This window comes from Nansenia antarctica, assembly GCF_963989245.1.
Source record: "Nansenia antarctica genome assembly, chromosome: 1".
In the NCBI taxonomy this organism is placed as follows: domain Eukaryota; kingdom Metazoa; phylum Chordata; class Actinopteri; order Argentiniformes; family Microstomatidae; genus Nansenia; species Nansenia antarctica.
The window spans coordinates 36156744-36174243 of record NC_137674.1 but is presented as its reverse complement, the minus strand read 5'-3'; the positions used below and the strand labels follow the sequence as shown (position 1 = coordinate 36174243).

General features: G+C 47.5%; 1 protein-coding gene across 1 annotated transcript in view; it reads right to left on the bottom strand.

The window, feature by feature from the left end:
• Positions 1–17500, bottom strand: part of kcnh5b (potassium voltage-gated channel, subfamily H (eag-related), member 5b) — a gene marked incomplete at both ends in the record, with an annotated part of 66915 nt that overhangs the window by 29862 nt on the left and 19553 nt on the right. Inside the window, 2 exons of the mRNA XM_080522398.1 lie at positions 11007–11256; positions 11783–11962. Of these exons, the coding sequence (XP_080378524.1) occupies positions 11007–11256; positions 11783–11962 (430 nt within the window). The remainder of the gene's footprint in view (positions 1–11006; positions 11257–11782; positions 11963–17500) is intronic.

The window sequence follows — 17500 nt, the reverse complement described above, 5'->3', positions numbered from 1 at the left end:
AGCACTTTGAGCTGCAACATTTGCAGGAAAAGTAAATGGTAAATGGTAAATGGACCACCTTTTTTGCTGCTCCAAAGCTGCTCCAAAGCGCTTTACAATGGTCTTTCATTCACCCATTCACACACACATTCACACACCAATGGCGGCAAGCTGCCATGCAAGGCGCTGGCCCGCTCACTGGGAGCAATTTTGGGGTTCAGTGTCTTGCCCAAGGACACTTCGACATGTGGCCAGCCGGGGCTGGAACTGCTGATCTGCCAACCTTGTGATCATTAGACCCAGGAAATCATCGTGGACTTCAGGAGGAAAAGATCTGAGGTCAAGCCCCTGCTAGTCGATGGAGGGAGCGTGGAGAGAGTCTCAACTCTCCGATTCCTGGGGGTGCACATACAGGAGGACCTGTCCTGGAGGACCAACACAGCAGCCATCATCAAGAAGGCACAACAGCGGCTCTACTTCCTGAGAGTCCTCAGGAAATACCACCTCAGACAGGAGCTGCTTGTGACCTTCTACCGCTGCACAGTGGAGAGCATCCTCACCTACTGCATTTGCGTGTGGTTCTCCAGCTGCACAGCCGCAGAGAGGAAAGCGCTACAGAGAGTCGTGAGATCGGCCCAGAAGATCATCGGCGCCCCCCTCCCCTCTCTGGAAGAGCTGTACAACACACGCTGCCTCAGGAAGGCCACCAAGATCTCCAGGGACCCATCCCACCCTGGGAACGAACACTTTGTTAGGCTGCGCTCAGGCAGGCGGTTCAGGACCATGTCCGCACGGACAAATAGACTGAAGCTCAGCTTCTACCCTAGGGCCATTCAGGCCCTGAACACAGCAAAGACCTAGGTTCTAGGCCCTGGACAATCTAGACAACTTGATGGCAGCTACTAGATTGTAAACATAAGTGCAATATTGAAATACAACTGTGAACATTTCAAACCTGCTAACTGCGACACTTTAAATGAATGTGCAACAATACTATGTGCAATATGACAACCCTTGTGTACATAAGGTTCAGATATAGGAAAAGTTAGGATATTTATAGCATAGCATCATAGAGTACAGCACAGTGTTTTATTGTATAGTATAGTAGTATAGTATAGTAGATAGTGTACATAGCCTTTATTTATGTAAACCAGCTCTTTTCCCTTTTTTATTTTACCCTTGGCCCTCTTGTGGTCTACTAACAGGCCTATCTAAAGGAGCTGTTCGTAAATTGCAGCTCATCCAAAACGCCGCTGGTAGGGTCCTAACAAAAACAAAGACATTTGAACACATTACACCAATCCTGAGATCCCTGCACTGGCTACCAGTCTCTCAGAGAATTGAATTCAAAATCCTCCTAATTACATACAAATCACAAAATGGTCTTGGACCAAAATACATATCAGATCTCCTCCCACCCTATATTCCCGCAAGGTCCCTAAGGTCAGCTGAGACAAATCAGCTAATAATTCCAAGAGTAAAAACAAAACACGGTGCAGCAGCTTTCAGTCACGCTGCTGCATGCTCCTGGAACAAACTCCCTGAAGAAATCAAACAGGCCCAAACCCTTAAAATATTTAAATCTAAGCTAAAAACCTTCATGTTTTGCACCAGTTATGATTAAACACAAACACTTCTATCAATGTCTTTTTTCCATTAACTATTGTCTTTTTAAATGTTTTATCTATTTACTTCTTATATTTGCTTTTATTCATTGTAATTTTTATTTTCTTATGCTCCTCTTGCTGTATTTTTAAATAATGCATGTAAAGCACTTTGAATTGCCCCTGTTGTATGAAATGTGCTATACAAATAAACTTGCCTTGCCTTGCCTTGCCTTGTTTTTAGTCTTTTTCCAAGCACCAGGGGAGCCCCCCCTACTAAATTTCGTTGTATGGTACCTGTACTGTATTAATGACAATAAAGACCATTCATTCATTCATTCATTAGACGGCGACTCTACCTCCTGTGCCACAGCCGCCAAGTACAAATAAAGGTTATTATTATTATTATTATTATTAATAATAATAATAATATTACAGAAGCAGGTGTTTCATAAAGTAAAGTTAAGTCTAGTAGCAACTTCAGCTGAAGTAACAGTTGTTGATGGCTTTACGTACAGCATATACGCTGTTTAGACATTTACATAAAAGTTTTGGCATTTAGCAGACACCTTATTCCAAAGTGACTTACAATCGATACATTGACTAAGCAAGTGAATCATCAATTCACCAGTCGTAGCAGGAAAAGTAATCTAGCTCAGGCCAGGGGCCATTGGCAGTCGTCGTGATAGAAGAAGAAAGAAAAGAAATAGACACTGGAGAAACAGTACAAGGGGGGGAGAAAATCTCTAGAAATCTCAGGAGACACAGTATAGGGGGAAGCAGGTGTCTCAGGGGACACAGTACAGGGGGGTAGTAGATGTCTCAGGAGACACAGTATAGGGGGAAGGAGGTGTCTCAGGAGGCAGGTGTCTCAGTAGATGTCTCAGGAGGAGCAGTTAAGATGTAACCTGAAGAGATGGAGGTCTTCAGTCTCCGGCGGAAGATGGGGAGTGACTCTGCAGTTCTGACAGCCGAGGGAAGCTCATTCCACCTGACGCTTTTATCCAAAGCGACTTACATCGCTATGAGTGCGTAAATGTTTCAGTATACACGGTCCCAGCGGGAATCGAACCCCCAAACATAAGCGTTTATTAGCCCCACGCTCTACCAAAAGGAGCCACAGAGGACCACTTTACTGTGCACACCGTTAGCCTCGGATAACACTTCAGAACGGACAGATCGAGCATCCGAAGTCCAGCAGGGGTGGTGCGTACGTATTAGCTCTGAGAGCGCCAGAGTGTCCACGTGACTGCCTCCTCTTGTCCAATCAAAATTACTCGGTCCCCTTTATGACATCGAACCCAGTGTGCACTCCACTCCGGCGAATTTTACGAACAACCCCTCCTCCCTCTCCTAGGCTTCATCCGACTGGTGGTGCAGATTGTCTAACCCCAAGGGAGCACTTTGACAGCGGTTCGAGAAGCAAGTGCGTCTGCGTCACTCACTCACTCACTCACTCACTCACTCACTCACTCACTCACTCACTTCTAAAGGCATTATTCACGGCTCTCTGAATAATCGAACTCCCCTCTAGTGCCAGGCAGGTGAGAGGGTTCACTTCTCCATCATCAACGTTTCCACTTAAGGTCCTACGGCGTTACTGCCGGACCTCAGCAATTACCCTAAAGAGGTCCGATCCATCATCCGTCTGTCTGGCAATCCGGTTGATTCAATTATCCCTGTGTTGCCAGTCTTAACCGCAGATAAGCGCGCTTTAAAGCTTCTCATAAATCGCAGATGAAGAGAATTAAAATATTATAATAAGAATAAGAAAAAGGTGACTGGCCCTTTTGCTGACTTTCTTTCAACAAGGTGGGGGGGGGGAGATGGGGTCGATAAGACCCGGTAAATGAATTAATAGGGCCCGGCAGGACGATTAGAATGGTGATAATTATGGAGGGGGGATTATGAATTATGAATCACTACAAAGCAAAAGCCTTGGGTAATTTGCATGGAAAGAGCACATTTAAAACTGCTATCAATTATTTATCGTGCACGTATTATGTGGAGGCACAACTGGCGTTTTTTTGGCAGGTATAGTGGTTCTGGTGTTTTTTTACTATACACCCCAGCTCTCTCTCTCTCTCCCCCCCCCTCTCTCTCTCTGTCTGTCACTCCCTCACACATCAGTCAGTTCGTCCGGCCCACGTTGCTATGTCGACATATCGAGTGCGGCAGGTCAGAGTGACAGACAGACAGAGGAAGCCTCCACTTATCCTTGTGATGACAGAACAATAGAGGAATTCCCCCCCAGTTTCTCTATCCCTCTGCTGTGTCTCTCTATCTGTCTGCTGTGTATCTCTATCTGCCCAGAGAGAAGCTCCTTACTCACTGTCACTAAATCTCAGCTGGACATTTCACACACAAAAAAAGAAAACCACAGAGAGAGAAAGTGGCTGGTTCATCGTGCCAGTGGGCCTCAGTATCTATTGAGCGCTCTCTCTCTCTCTCTCTCTCTCTCTCTCTCTCTCTCTCTCTCTCTCTCTCTCTCTCTCTCTCTCTCTCTCTCTTATTGTATTACAAATGTGACATTCTGGGACCGCTGGAGGAGGGTACAGCAGACCCAGATGGGTATAATTTCATCTCCACCACCCCCACCACCCAGCACACAGCCACTCCTCTACACACATTTAGAAACCACACACTCTGAGTCACTGACACAAAAGACACAGGACCACACAGTACACAGATACAGAACCACAAGACTCAAACACACACACACACACACACACACACACACACACACACAGTAATGGGCCTGTTTTTGGTCTGAGCCCTCCCTGATTTGTGCCAGTTGATGTGGGATTAGTTGTGACCCAGTGGAGGAAGAGTGAAGAAAGAGAGGAGAGAGAGAGAGGGAAGAGGACTATAGAGAGGAGAGGGAAGAGAGAGTAGAGAGAGAGAGAGAGAGAAGAGAGGACCATAGAGAAGAGAGAGTAGAGAAGAGAGAGTAGAGGAGAAAGAGAGAGTAGAGGAGAGAGAGAAGAGAGTAGAGAAGAGAGAGAGAGTACTATAGAGAAGAGAGAGGAAAGAAGAGAAGAGAGAAGAGAGAAGTGAGAGTAGAGAAGAGAGAGAAGAGAGAAAGGAGAGAGAGAACAGAGAGAAGAGAGAGGAAAGAAGAGGAGAGAAGAGAGAGTAAAGAGAGAGGAGAGAGAGTAGAGAGAAGAGAGAGGAGAGAGAGAACAGAGAGAAGAGAGTAGAGAGAAGAGAGAGTAGAGAAGAGAGAGGACCATAGAGAAGAGGGAGAAGAGAGAGAGAAGAGGAGAGAAGAGAGAGAAGAGGAGAGAAGAGAGAGGAGAGAGAGAAGAGATAGAGAGAGAGAAGAGATAGAGAGAGAGAGAGAGAGAAGAGAGAGGAGAGAGAGAAGAGAGAGTAGAGAAGAGAAGAGAGAGTAGAGAAGAGAAGAGAGAGGAGAGAGAGAAGAGAGAGTATAGAAGAGAAGAGAGAGTAGAGAGAGAGAAGAGAGTAGAAGAGAGAGAGAAGAGAGAGAACAGAGAGTGTATCGTACCCTTTATGGATTAGGCTAATCGCCCCGCCACAGACAGAGGAGACATAGAGAAGCAAAGCTCTCCAGTACCACTGCAGAACCAGCCAGCCAGCACAATGGAACACCCTCTCTCTTTCTGTATTCACTCTCTCTATCAATCCCTCATTCCTCTACCTCCTTTGTGTCTGTCTCCAGTCACGTTTACACAGACGATGTCCCAGTAATTCACCGTCACTGTCGTCTGTGTAAGCTGACCTGGGGTTAGGGCATACCTGCACATCGTTTACCTGTGGCAGACCTAGACATGGTGCTGTTAGAAAGCAGATATGAGAGTGAGATCAAGACCTTCAATTTCATCTGTCAATCACTACTGTCTCTATCATAATGCAGAAATGCCCTAAAAGACATCAAAACAAAGAAAGCAGATGAACCTAATATGACCTAATATGTTGTCTTTCAACCATACTTCCAGACGTATGATGTTTACTGGAGAGCAGCAAGGTGCCCAGGTGTTTCAAGACTGTTTGTGTCCTCCTCCCTCTCCTCCCTCCTCTCCTCCCTCTCCCCCAGTCCTCCCTCTCCTCCCCCGCCCCCAGTCCTCCATCTCCTCCCCCTCCATCTCATCCTCCTCCTCCCCCCCTGCTCCCTCTCCTCCCTTTCCCCCAGTCCTACCTTTCCTCCACCCTCTCCTCCATTTCCTCCTCCCTCTCTTCCATCTCCTCCTCCTCCCTCTCCTCCCTCTCCTCCATCTCCTCCTCCTCCCCCTCCTCCCTCTCCCCCAGTCACTGGAGAGCAGCAAGGTGCCCAGGTGTCTCAAGACTGTTTGTGTCCTCCCCCCTCTCCTCCCTCTCCTCCCCCCTCTCCTCCTCCTCCCCCTCCTCCCTCTCCCCCATCTCCTCCTCCTCCCCCTCCTCCATCTCCCCCATCTCCTCCTCCTCCCCCTCCTCCATCTCCTCCATCTCCCCCTCCTCCTCCTCCTCCTCCTCCCCCTCCTCCCTCTCCCCCAGTCCTCCCTCTCCCCCATCTCCTCCCCCTCCCCCTCGTCCATCTCCTCCATCTCCTCCTCCCCCTTCTCCTCCCTCTCCCCCAGTCACTGCAAGGTGCCCAGGTGTCTCAAGACTGTTTGTGTCGCCAACCAAGAAACATGGAGTGCTTCTGTGTCTGTCCCTGGAACTGTCTGTGACCTCTTCCCCCCCTCTCTCCCCTCCCCCGCTTTCTCATAATTACGTAATCAGGGCATCTCAGCTGAGACGCTAGAGGGAGAGGGAGAGAGAGAGAGAGAGAGAGGGAGACAGACACTCAGGGCTGCTTCTTTTGTCATCTCCTCGTCCATCTACTCCCTCCTCCTGCCTCTCCTCCCTCAGTCCTCCATCTCCTCCTATCTCCTCCCCCTCCTCCCTCTCCTCCTCACTCTCCTCCTCCCTCTCCCCCAGTCCTCCCTCTCCCCCTCCCTCTCCTCCCTCTCCCCCAGTCCTCCATCTCCTCCGTCTCCCCCAGTCTTCCCTCTCCTCCCTCTCCCCTCCCCTCCCCTCCCCTCCCCCACCCCCATCCTCCCCTCAAGGCAGTACCAGAGGCCTCCTGATCACCAAGAAAATGGCTCCTTAAAATAGGGAGGGAGGGTGAGTCGCAGGTCAGAAGCAATTCCAATCTGCTGCGTGGTTTAAAGTCCCGGGGACTTCCACCACGGTCGCTCTAGGAACCAACGGGAACCAAGTTGGTAGTTAGCTAGATGTGGAATCATCCTCCTTACGTAACACCCTCCCCCCCGCGCTGTGTGTGACAGTTTTCTATACATTTTTCACGTCAGCCAACTTTCTTTTTACACAGATGAAATCAGTGCTTATGAGGCCCCCCCCCCCCCCCCCCCCCCCCGCCATCCCGCCCCCGCGACTGTCCGGTGATGTCTGCTCTCTAGTTTTCTCCTGTCGTGTCTCGTCTCTCGCCCGCTCACTCAGGGTGAGACAGAAGTCTCTCCTGGTTTTAAGGAGCCGGGCATCAAGCCTTCTCAGGCTCCTGAGGCGAAGCCCGGGTTATTTTCCCGCCGTAAAGCCGCGGTGCTCTGAGCTGCTCTGAGCAGAGCTGAGGACAGGTAATTGTCATAATTCCCGGCGACTATACATATAGGACTGTACATGACTACACATTCGGTCCGTAAGGCCTAATGATAATCTATTATTGTGTTGGAGTGTTCGAGAACCATTGAACCAATAACAAATATTTTAATATATATATATATAATTCTCGGTGTCGAGGTTACAGCTGACTGTTCTTTGGCTCCAATTATTGTCATAATTCCGGGCGACTATTTTTCATTCAGTCTGTAAGGCCCTAATGATAATCTATTTTTGTATTTTGTATATTTCTATTGTGTTGGAGTGTTCGATAACCATTGAACCAATAAACATATGTTTATATTTGAATATAATTCTCGGTGTCCAAGGTAGAGCTGACTGATCTTTGGCTCTCCTGCCACCCCCCCCCCCCTCTTGCCCCCCCACCCCCATCCCATCCTGGCTGCGGGGGACTTTATTCTCAGCTTTACTTTACTGCCAGGATCAAACCGCCACTTTCCATCGATCAGGCGTGTTCACCCGTCTCTCTCTTCTCTTTAATCCATGTCTTTGATTAAGTACGCTTTTATCTCTCTTATAGGTCTCACACAAATAACTCAGCTGCCTAGAAACACAAACAGACACAGGAACAACTGCTACTGCCTCCTACTTTAACATCACAGCTTTCTGATCAACTGTATGTGTGCGCTACATGTACTGCTGCTATTGTGCTACTAGTGTGCTACTAGTGTGCTACTATTACTGTATGTGTGTGCTACATGTTACATGTGTATGTATGTATGTATGTGCTACATATGCTACACATGCTACTTATTATTGGATTGGGGGACGTAAGACCCTGCGACATACCAGCGTCATGTCCAGGGGGTGTACTTGTACATCAAGCCGCCTCACGCTACGGAAACAGGCTCCTACCGCCTAAGAGCCGTCGGTTCTCACGGCTTACTTACTATTTACATGGAACTTAAAGGGTGGCTGTGTCTCAGGAGGTAGAGCTGCCGTCTAATGATGGCAAGGTTGGCAGATCGGCGGTTCGAGCCCCGGCTGGCCACATGTCGAAGTGTCCTTGGGCAAGACACTGAACCACAAATTGCTCCCAGTGAGCGGGCTGGCGCCTTGCATGGTAGCTTGCCGCCATTGGTGTGTGAATGTGTGTGTGAATGGGTGGTTGAGAGGCCGTTGTAAAGCGCTTTGGATAAAGGCGCTATATAAGTGCAGTCCATTTACCATTTACCACTTAAAGGAGTTCCAAGACGTTCGTTCCACAGAGACAGTTAAGGAACAGTGGGAAGTCATGCAGTAGCAGTCATGCAGTAGCAGTCATGCAGTAGCCATTAAGACTGCATCAACGCCCTCATCTCACGCTCTAGTAACTGGAGACTTCACTGTTGTTGTTGGGAAGAAAGCAGCACAGCCAGCAGATCACACAGATATGATACAGATACGGAGCACGACTCAAATGAACGACTTCAATGGAGAATGATGACATACCAGGAACACTTCTACATAAACAACATCAAAGAGGTTGTCTTCATCATTACAGAGGGCGCTGACACGTGGTCTGGCGTTTTTGAGACAGATTCTGAGGGTGCGTTTGGACCTCAGGACCGCAGGGTTGCAGACAACAAAGACTTTTTTTAATGACTACTTTTACTAGTTTTGCATAGGCGATCTCTCTCTGAGGCGGATTAGGAGCTGATTGGGTGTCTCTCTGTACGTGACGAACAGGACACAGGCCTACTGGTGTTTTATGTCTTCAGAAATATATAAGTAATTAAAAACAAGTCATTTTATAGGAAGGGTCAAAAGTGTAGTATAATGAAGAAAAAGACATTGAAAACCACAAATGTCTCATTAAGGCAGATTTTATTTAAATTATTTATTTAGTGTTTTGTGCGTTTTTATCAATTTCCCCTTTTAATGTTATATAAGTTGATAACATCATAAATTATTACCTATATTTTCAAACTCAAGGGATTATATGATAGCTAACACCCCAATCTTTCTGTAGACATTTTTTTATATTTAATTTGGAGGGGATATTTAACTTTTGGAGGAAATGTGGTTGCATAAAGTAGTCCTTGTGTGGATAGAGTGATATGGTTTGTTAAATTTTGCTATCAAGGGTTTAGGAGGGGGGTGGTTAGGGTTAGGGTTGGGGGAGAGGGGTAAGGGTGCATGTATATGAGGGGTGCACCGTGCACGTCTACCAAAAAAGACATGACCACCTACCCTCCTTTATCAGCCACTGATAGAATTAAGTTTCCTATTAATCTAAAACTGGTTCCTGACAGCTGTAGAGGGAGGTGGGAGGAGGAGGAGGAGGGGGAGGGCAGGATGGCCTTATCAGACAGTAATAGGAAGAGGTGCCAATAAGCCCCGGCGATTCCACCACTGTGTGGGTCTGCTCTGGACCCATCCACTCTAAATTCAGTTCCGACCGCTCGCATCACGAGCCAAAAAACAAAGGATAGTTTAATCTGCGGGGGTGGCTGGGCTGGTCCGTGCCAAGACTGTCGGCTCTGCCCAGACTTAAAACAGATCATTTTGCTTTGATGTGTGTTGGCAGAGTAAAAACAACGGAACAAGCCAATCACACGCCAGCAGAAGAGTCACACAAAATGCCATCAGATCAGATCCTATATTACAATAGCGGGGGCGTTGTCCTCTCCGTGTTCCTCTATCCCTTGTCTCTCTGTCTCGTAATCTCTCCCGTCGGGTCAGATGATTGTGAGTAAACATGGGGGGCAGCGTCGTGTGTGCGATTAATCACGTTTGTCGTCTTCGCGATCGTTATAGCAACAACGATAAAGTACGTTCTCTCTGCCACCACGACGACGACCCACAAACAAAGATCTCCTCGAAAAGGCTGTTGACCAAATAAAACAACTACACGATCCATCATTAACCAGGGAGCTCCTGGTTAAATTAATAAAATATAATCAAAAGAAATTCCACTGCTACTTACTTCCTGCTGGGACCATGAAACGTACGCACTCATTGATTTGATTTGATTTGATTACAATCCCCATTAGCTGATGCAAAGCACTCTTCCTGGGTGCGTCCACACACTCTAAATTTGATATTGTTTGATAAAAACAATAAAAGCGTCAGCTAAATGGCGTATATTCATCCCTGGTTAATGCGATCACTCTATAACCTTTGCACTACTGATGTTTACATTGCTACCTTTGTACTACTGCATATTGCACATTGCACATGTCTCCTGACATAGCTTCTTTTATACTTCTGCATACTAGATACTGTACATCAACTACCTCACTGTATATAGCTCATAACTACATATTTCCCATAGCTGTATATACCTCTAAACTATACTGATGTTTACAACACTACCTCTGCACATACTGTATATTACATAGTTACCTATCACTACCTCTTGTTCTGTTTATATCATGCCCTTATATCACTATTTGCACTTCTGGTTGGATGCTAAACTGCATTTCGTTGTATTGTACTTCTACTCTGCCATGACAATAAAGTTGAATCTAATCTAATCTAATTAGCTGAAGCAAAGCACTCTTCCTGGGGTCTCCACCCACTCTAAATCTGATGTCGTTTGATAAAAAAAACAATAAAAGCTTCACGCTAACCAGCGTATATTGTAATATTATATTATATTACATGTAAAACATAGTTACTGTAGATACCTGTTGCCTACCTCACCCCTCAACCCTTTCCAACAAGGACCACAATGGAAATAAGCAGTTCAGCTTTGTTGTGCCATCCTTGATAGTTTTAGAACTAAAATGATGTGATGTATGAAGCTGCTTCAGATGCATTGTTATTTTTGTATTTTTAAATTGTCTAATCAAATCAATCAATCAATCAATCAATACTTACAGCCCACCATCATCATGGCCACAGAGAAGATCTTCTCTCCGTCCGTGGTTGGCGCGATGTTGCCGAACCCGATGGTGGTGAGGCTGGTCATGGTGAAGTAGAGGGAGGTGATGTACAGGGAGTCCTTCCCTGGCCCGCCCTCCCACCGCCCCGACCCGCTGGCGTTGAAGCGGTACGGGGAGCCGATGTTGATGGCCAGCTGGAACAGCCAACTGTCCTCCTTGATGGTGTTGGTGGCCTCGTCTATCACCTGATGGTAACATGATAAATGGTCTGACTTACAGTGGGGGAAATAAGTATCAACATTTTGTCCAGTAAATGTATTTCCAATCAGCCTATTCAAGTGAAATTTGCACCAGACTTTGGTATTAACTCAAACAATCCAGACAAAAAATCTAAACATTAAAGTCCATAATACAGTATATTGTATATAGACTGACTTATATAGCGCCTTATTCCAAAGCACTTTACAATGGCCTCTCATTCACCCATTCACACACACATTCACACACCAATGCTGGCAAGCTACAGCCTCTACCTCCACCAGCCTCTACCTCCTGAGCCACAGCCTCTACCTCCACCAGCCTCTACCTCCACCAGCCTCTACCTCCTGAGCCACAGCCTCTACCTCCACCAGCCTCTACCTCCTGAGCCACAGCCTCTACCTCCACCAGCCTCTACCTCCACCAGCCTCTACCTCCATCAGCCTCTACCTCCACCAGCTTCTACCTCCATCAGCCTCTACCTCCTGGGCCACAGCCCCCCCCCCATCTCACCTCGTAGTCTCCGATGCTGTACCAGATGCAGGCGAGCCAGTGGGCCACCAGACCAAACACGCAGACCAGCAGCACCAGCACCGCCGCTCCGTACTCCAGGTAGTGGTCCAGCTTACGGGCCACCCGCCCCAGACGCAGCAGACGGACCACCTTCAGAGAGCTGAAGAGGCTGCTAATGCCCTGTGAGAGGAGGGGGGGTGGGGGGGAGCAGAGAGAGAAATAGGGGCGGGGGGTAGGGGCGGGGGAGAGACACAAAGAGGTGGGGGGGGGGGGGGGGACATGATGGTGGAAGGTTAGTCATACTCATAAACTGGCTGTGGGACATCAAGGACTGGATGGCGCAGAACCTCCTGCGACTAAACGAAAACGAGGGGGGGGTCATCCTGTTTGGCTTTCACCACTTCTGCTGCTCAGGCCTGGGAAGCCTGTCCGCCCTGGTGAAGCCCCGGGTCAGGAACCTCGACTCTGACCTCAGGTTCGACAAAAAAGTGAGAAGTGCTTTTTCCAGCTCCGCACTATTGCTAAAATCAAGTGCTTTCTCTCCCCTCGGCACCTGCAAAGGGTCATCATCATGCTCATTTTCTCGCGCCTCGACTACTGTAACTCTCTCTACACAGGGATAGCTGATGGGATTCTGGAACCGTCTGCAGCTGGTTCAGAACGCTGCTGCCAGACTGCTGACGTGCACCAGAATGCGAGACCACATCTCTCCAGTCCTGGCATCTCTTCACTCTAAGTTCAGAGTGAAGTTTAAAACCCTCATGTTCGTTTTTAAAGCCCTAAATGGCCTCGCCCCACACTACATAACAGAACTGTTGGACTATGTCTCTAGCGCAAGATCCCTCAGATCCGACGAAAAGAGACTCTTGATGGTCCCCGGATCAAAGCTGGTAACAAGGGGAGTTTGCAGTGGCAGCTCCACGGATGTGGAACGACCTCCCACTGAACGTCAAGACCACCCCCCCCCGATCTAGAGACTTTCAAGACTCTGAAAACTCACTACTGAAGTGAACTAGGCTACTGAGATGTTCCTGATGTGTTATAGTATGAACGTCTGTCTTTAAATGTCTGCGGTTATGAATGTTAGACGTCCTCCATGTTTATTTTGTTTGTTTATTGTGTTGTCCTTACCCGTCTGTGTTACCATATTCCATTCCATATTCCTAAACCGGTGTAGTTTGGTGCGTGTTTAAATAAATGAACTATGACTATGACTAGTCAGGGTCCTAAAGCACAGTGACCAGTGAGAAACGGCACGTTCATGTTTAGTGTAGGAGTGAAACCCCCCCCCACGTCAGAATTATACCACCCACATCTGAATGCACGTGGGGTACGAACCACAGATGGTGTCGTTTTTTCAGTGGGTCTGATACGGATCAAACACCATTGCAACTCTTTACACCACTACAGAGCCAATTCAGAAAAGCAATATTTCATACAACAACAAGCACAGTAACTGGAGATGAGAGAGAGAGCTCCATTTCACCACACAAACATTCTGTTTCTGCCTCTGAAAGTCTAATAGCATCTTTTGTCCAGCGTTTCTCTTGCTGTTCGCCCTCTGATGAGGCTGACACGTGGTTCTCCATGGGGCCTTAGCTTTGTCTCTGTCATAATACGACTTTCCCACAACACAGCAAAGCAGAAAAGCAATCGACCAGGAGAGAAAAGAGGGAGAAAAACAAACAATGGAAAATCTAAAATGAAATAAAGAGAGAAGAGAGAGAGAGAGAAAAAAGCCTGGAGCGTGTTGTGTTCAGATTCCGCTATTTACTTGATGTGTGCTAACACTAAATCATCTGGGAGAAAGGGAGAGTTTGAGTCCCATAAGGTAACAAACAAGATAGTTAAATATTTCCCAAACAAAGTCGAGATTAAAAAAGAAAAACGTTTTCATTTTGTAGTACGGCAAAACATGAAAGCACTTAAAATATTTCCCCAACGCTGTGTCTCTCGAACACTCATGTTTCTTTTAGAAGGAGTCAGAGGACCACACTTTAGCTGTGGACAGTTTTACTACCACAACACCGATGCCTCCTCACCCCTCCTCTCCTCCTCTCCTCCTCCTCTTCCACAGCATCAAAGGCCTCCCCTAGAGGACCCAGGCCCACAGCTCGTATGTTAATGCCCCTGGTTTAGATAGACACATGAGAGGAGCTCACCGTGCGCGGAGGGATAGCACCACTTCATAATAAGACGTGGTATTACACAAATTATACAAAACACGGCATAATCGCTTGTAAGCACCTGTTTATCAAAGCACAGCCTTGTTAAGCAACGTGTTATGAGCTGGTGGGGGTGGGGGGGTGAGAAATGTAGAGATGGGGACATTATGCTAACAATGGCAAGAGTCAACCGATTGATTGATTTCTTTCTTTCTTATTCTACAGGAAAAGAAAGTAACATTACAGGGCTGATCACACACATCTTCTCCTGGTACCTGCCCCTCTATTCAGACCTTTTGGAAGGAAGTAGCAGAAACTCTGGGTTTTAGCATCAGTACAACGTTTCCATCCCTATACCTGGGTCTTACTCCTGATGAGCTAAGTAAAGAGGATGTCTACCTCCTACAGATCTTGTTAGCGGGCCATTGCAAAAAACTTGCTCCAGAAAACATACAGTTACTAGCCTACTTATATTTCTTCTATATAAAAAAAATAGTCATTGTACTAAATGTTCGGCCCCTGATTTTATTCACCAACCTCAGCCTGGCCCTCAGCAAGTCTGAATTTGACACCCTTGCTCTAATGTAATATGGAAGCATTTATAAATAATGTAGTCTGCAGTTGATCATATTTATACCACGTTGCTGCAATAATGAAAAGTTGTGTGTGTATATATATATACACATATATAATGCAAACCCTATTGTATATTAATGCCTTTGGAGGGGTTTTGGACGGGCTGAGAGGGAACAGGCTTACGTAACTGTGAAACACGCAGCAATCAGCCACAACTTTGACAAAAAACAACCCATAATGCACCACTAAGAGGAACGTTCTCCATGTGTTCGCTAGGTAACACCTTTCTCTCTCTCTCTCCAGATGCTAGCCGTTTGTTTTCCTCTCCCACCGCCCCCCTGCCCCCCCCCCCCCTGCCCCCCCCCCCCCGTTCTCACAGCCTGGGAGCTAATGCAGCACACCCTCCCCCCAGTGCGCAGACTCCCCCATCCCCTGGCTCTGTCAGCTTGTTGTGGAGTTCGGTGCCACAAACAGAAAGGTCACACAGGATTAGCGAGCGCTGGCGTGGTGGCCCCTGCTGACAGGAAACGGGCTGTGCGCACCTCCAGGTGCCGTAGCTGACAGCAGGTAGCAGCACAGCCCCCCCCCCCCTGCCCTCAACACCGTGGCTGACAGCAGGTAGCAGCACAGGCTTCAGGGAGCGACCCCCCCCCCCCCCCCCCCCACCGTGGAAGACAGCGAAGAAGAAGACCGGTGAAAATGTTACACCGCCGACATCTTGTTTACTCCACCATCACGGCTGATCCGGTCTGACTCGGTGTGGGGAACATCTGCATGCTGCATTGCCTTCATGTTTGTTGTTCTATATAACCTCATCACACACTCCTGGCTGCAGCCTAACATCACACAGTCCTCTCAGCAGCCTGCTTCAAATGGTAAATGGTAAATGGACTGACTTATGTTGTAGTTTTATATCAGATATGCTAAGAGTTGAAGTCTGTCTCTCTACATTCTGGGAAATCGAGCACTAAGGAAGGCCTTTCCTTCCTGTAAGAGATGTGCCAATGACTTGTTGCACAATAACTCTCTGTGTCGTACTAACTAAAGTCTAGCGTTTCCTGTCACCACATTTGTTTGCCAAGATTAGGGTCTCATCTGGGGAGTCGACTTTGTATATAAGGGTGGTGCTCAGAGAAGGAGGGGGCTCTGGATTTTGCTAACTCTAGACTGCTCTCATGTAACTTTATTAATAAAAGGCTTCAAGCTAAGATGATCAATCTCCTTGTGTTCAATATTCAATATCAATAGAGAAGAAACCAGATTAAATCCACTACACTTATATAGATTGACTTATATAGACTGACTTAGATAGAGCTTTATTCCAAAGCGCTTTACAACAGCCTCTCATTCACCCATTCACACACACACACACACACACATTCACACACCAAGGGTGACAAGCTACCATGCAAGGCGCCCTTCGCTCATTGGGAGCCATTTGGGGTTCAGTGTCTTGCCCAAGGACACTTCGACATGTGGCCAGCCGGGGATCGAACCGCCAATCCGCCGACCTTGCCATCATTAGACGGCAGCTCTACCTCCTGAGCCACAGCCTCTACCTCCACCAGCCTCTACCTCCTGAGCCACAGCCTCTACCTCCACCAGCCTCTACCTCCACCAGCCTCTACCTCCTGAGCCACAGCCTCTACCTCCACCAGCCTCTACCTCCACCAGCCTATACCTCCTGAGCCACAGCCTCTACCTCCACCAGCCTCTACCTCCACCAGCCTCTACCTCCTGAGCCACAGCCTCTACCTCCACTAGCCTCTACCTCCAGAGCAACAGCCACCTCACACAGTCTTCTCAGCAGCCTAGCATCACAGAGAGACTCAGGGTAAGAACTCATTGTGCAGCATTTTTTTTACACAATGTTTTTTCACTATAGTACCTGGATGTCCTTCATCCGTTTTCCCATAAACAATGTTCAAAAGGATGAAGAAGAAGAAAGAAACAGAAAAAAACTGTCCAGAAAAGACATAGACAAAAAAAGAAAGTTGTTGATTTCCTCTCAGCCACCCCCATCGCCCCCCTCCCTCCCTCCCTTACTACGGCTTATCCCTCTATGCCTCTGTGAGATCTCAGCTCTCAGCAGGATCCATTAAAAGCCATCAGGCACCATCAAAAAGAACACAGTGGGCCCACACAGCCCAGACACACACACACACACACACACACACACACAGCCCAGACATAACATACAGCAGGAGTCTATTCACCCCTCTACCCCACCGGCAATACAACAACACCTCATTTTCCACGGAGCTTAACCTGACAGCAGGCAGTCTTGATCCACTGCCGCCCGGGTTGAGAAGCCGTCATCCCAGTGGGACGATCATTCATCTAGCTGCTGTTCTATAACCAAGCCAACATAACAACACCAGTCACCTGTCTAGAAAGCCCCAAATAAGGGAAACTCACAGGGAAACTCACAGCACAAGACTGAGACACAATCGTTTGTGACATGTTCTAGTCTTTTGGTCCGCATCGTCGGAACTACACGGAACTACAATGTTGTTTCAACGTTGTTGAGAATCACAACACAAACTCGCTAGTCGAGCCAAAATACTGCAACAACGCAATAGATTGGGTGAGTAATCCCCCCACTGCTACCTAGTTAACTAGAACACTACTTTATATTGTTAGCAGGCTCACAAAACAAGCTGCATCAGATCACGATATGCGGACCAAAGCATTAGAAAGTGATACATTTCAGTATACGCCTACTCTGATCCACTCATTTGTTCGCGCATGTGAAGTGGAAGTTTTTCAGAATGGAGAGTGGAAGTTTTTCACAACGGATGGCTCAGACGAATACCTCAGATCTTTTGGCCGAACAAAATCTCCCAACCGTCAACTGTACAAGAAGACAGATAGCCGGAGCATCACCAAGGAAACTGAGACAGAGCCTGAAGACCCATCTCTTCAGGTTACATCTTAACTGCTCCTCCTGAGACATCTACTACCTCCCAAAACTGTG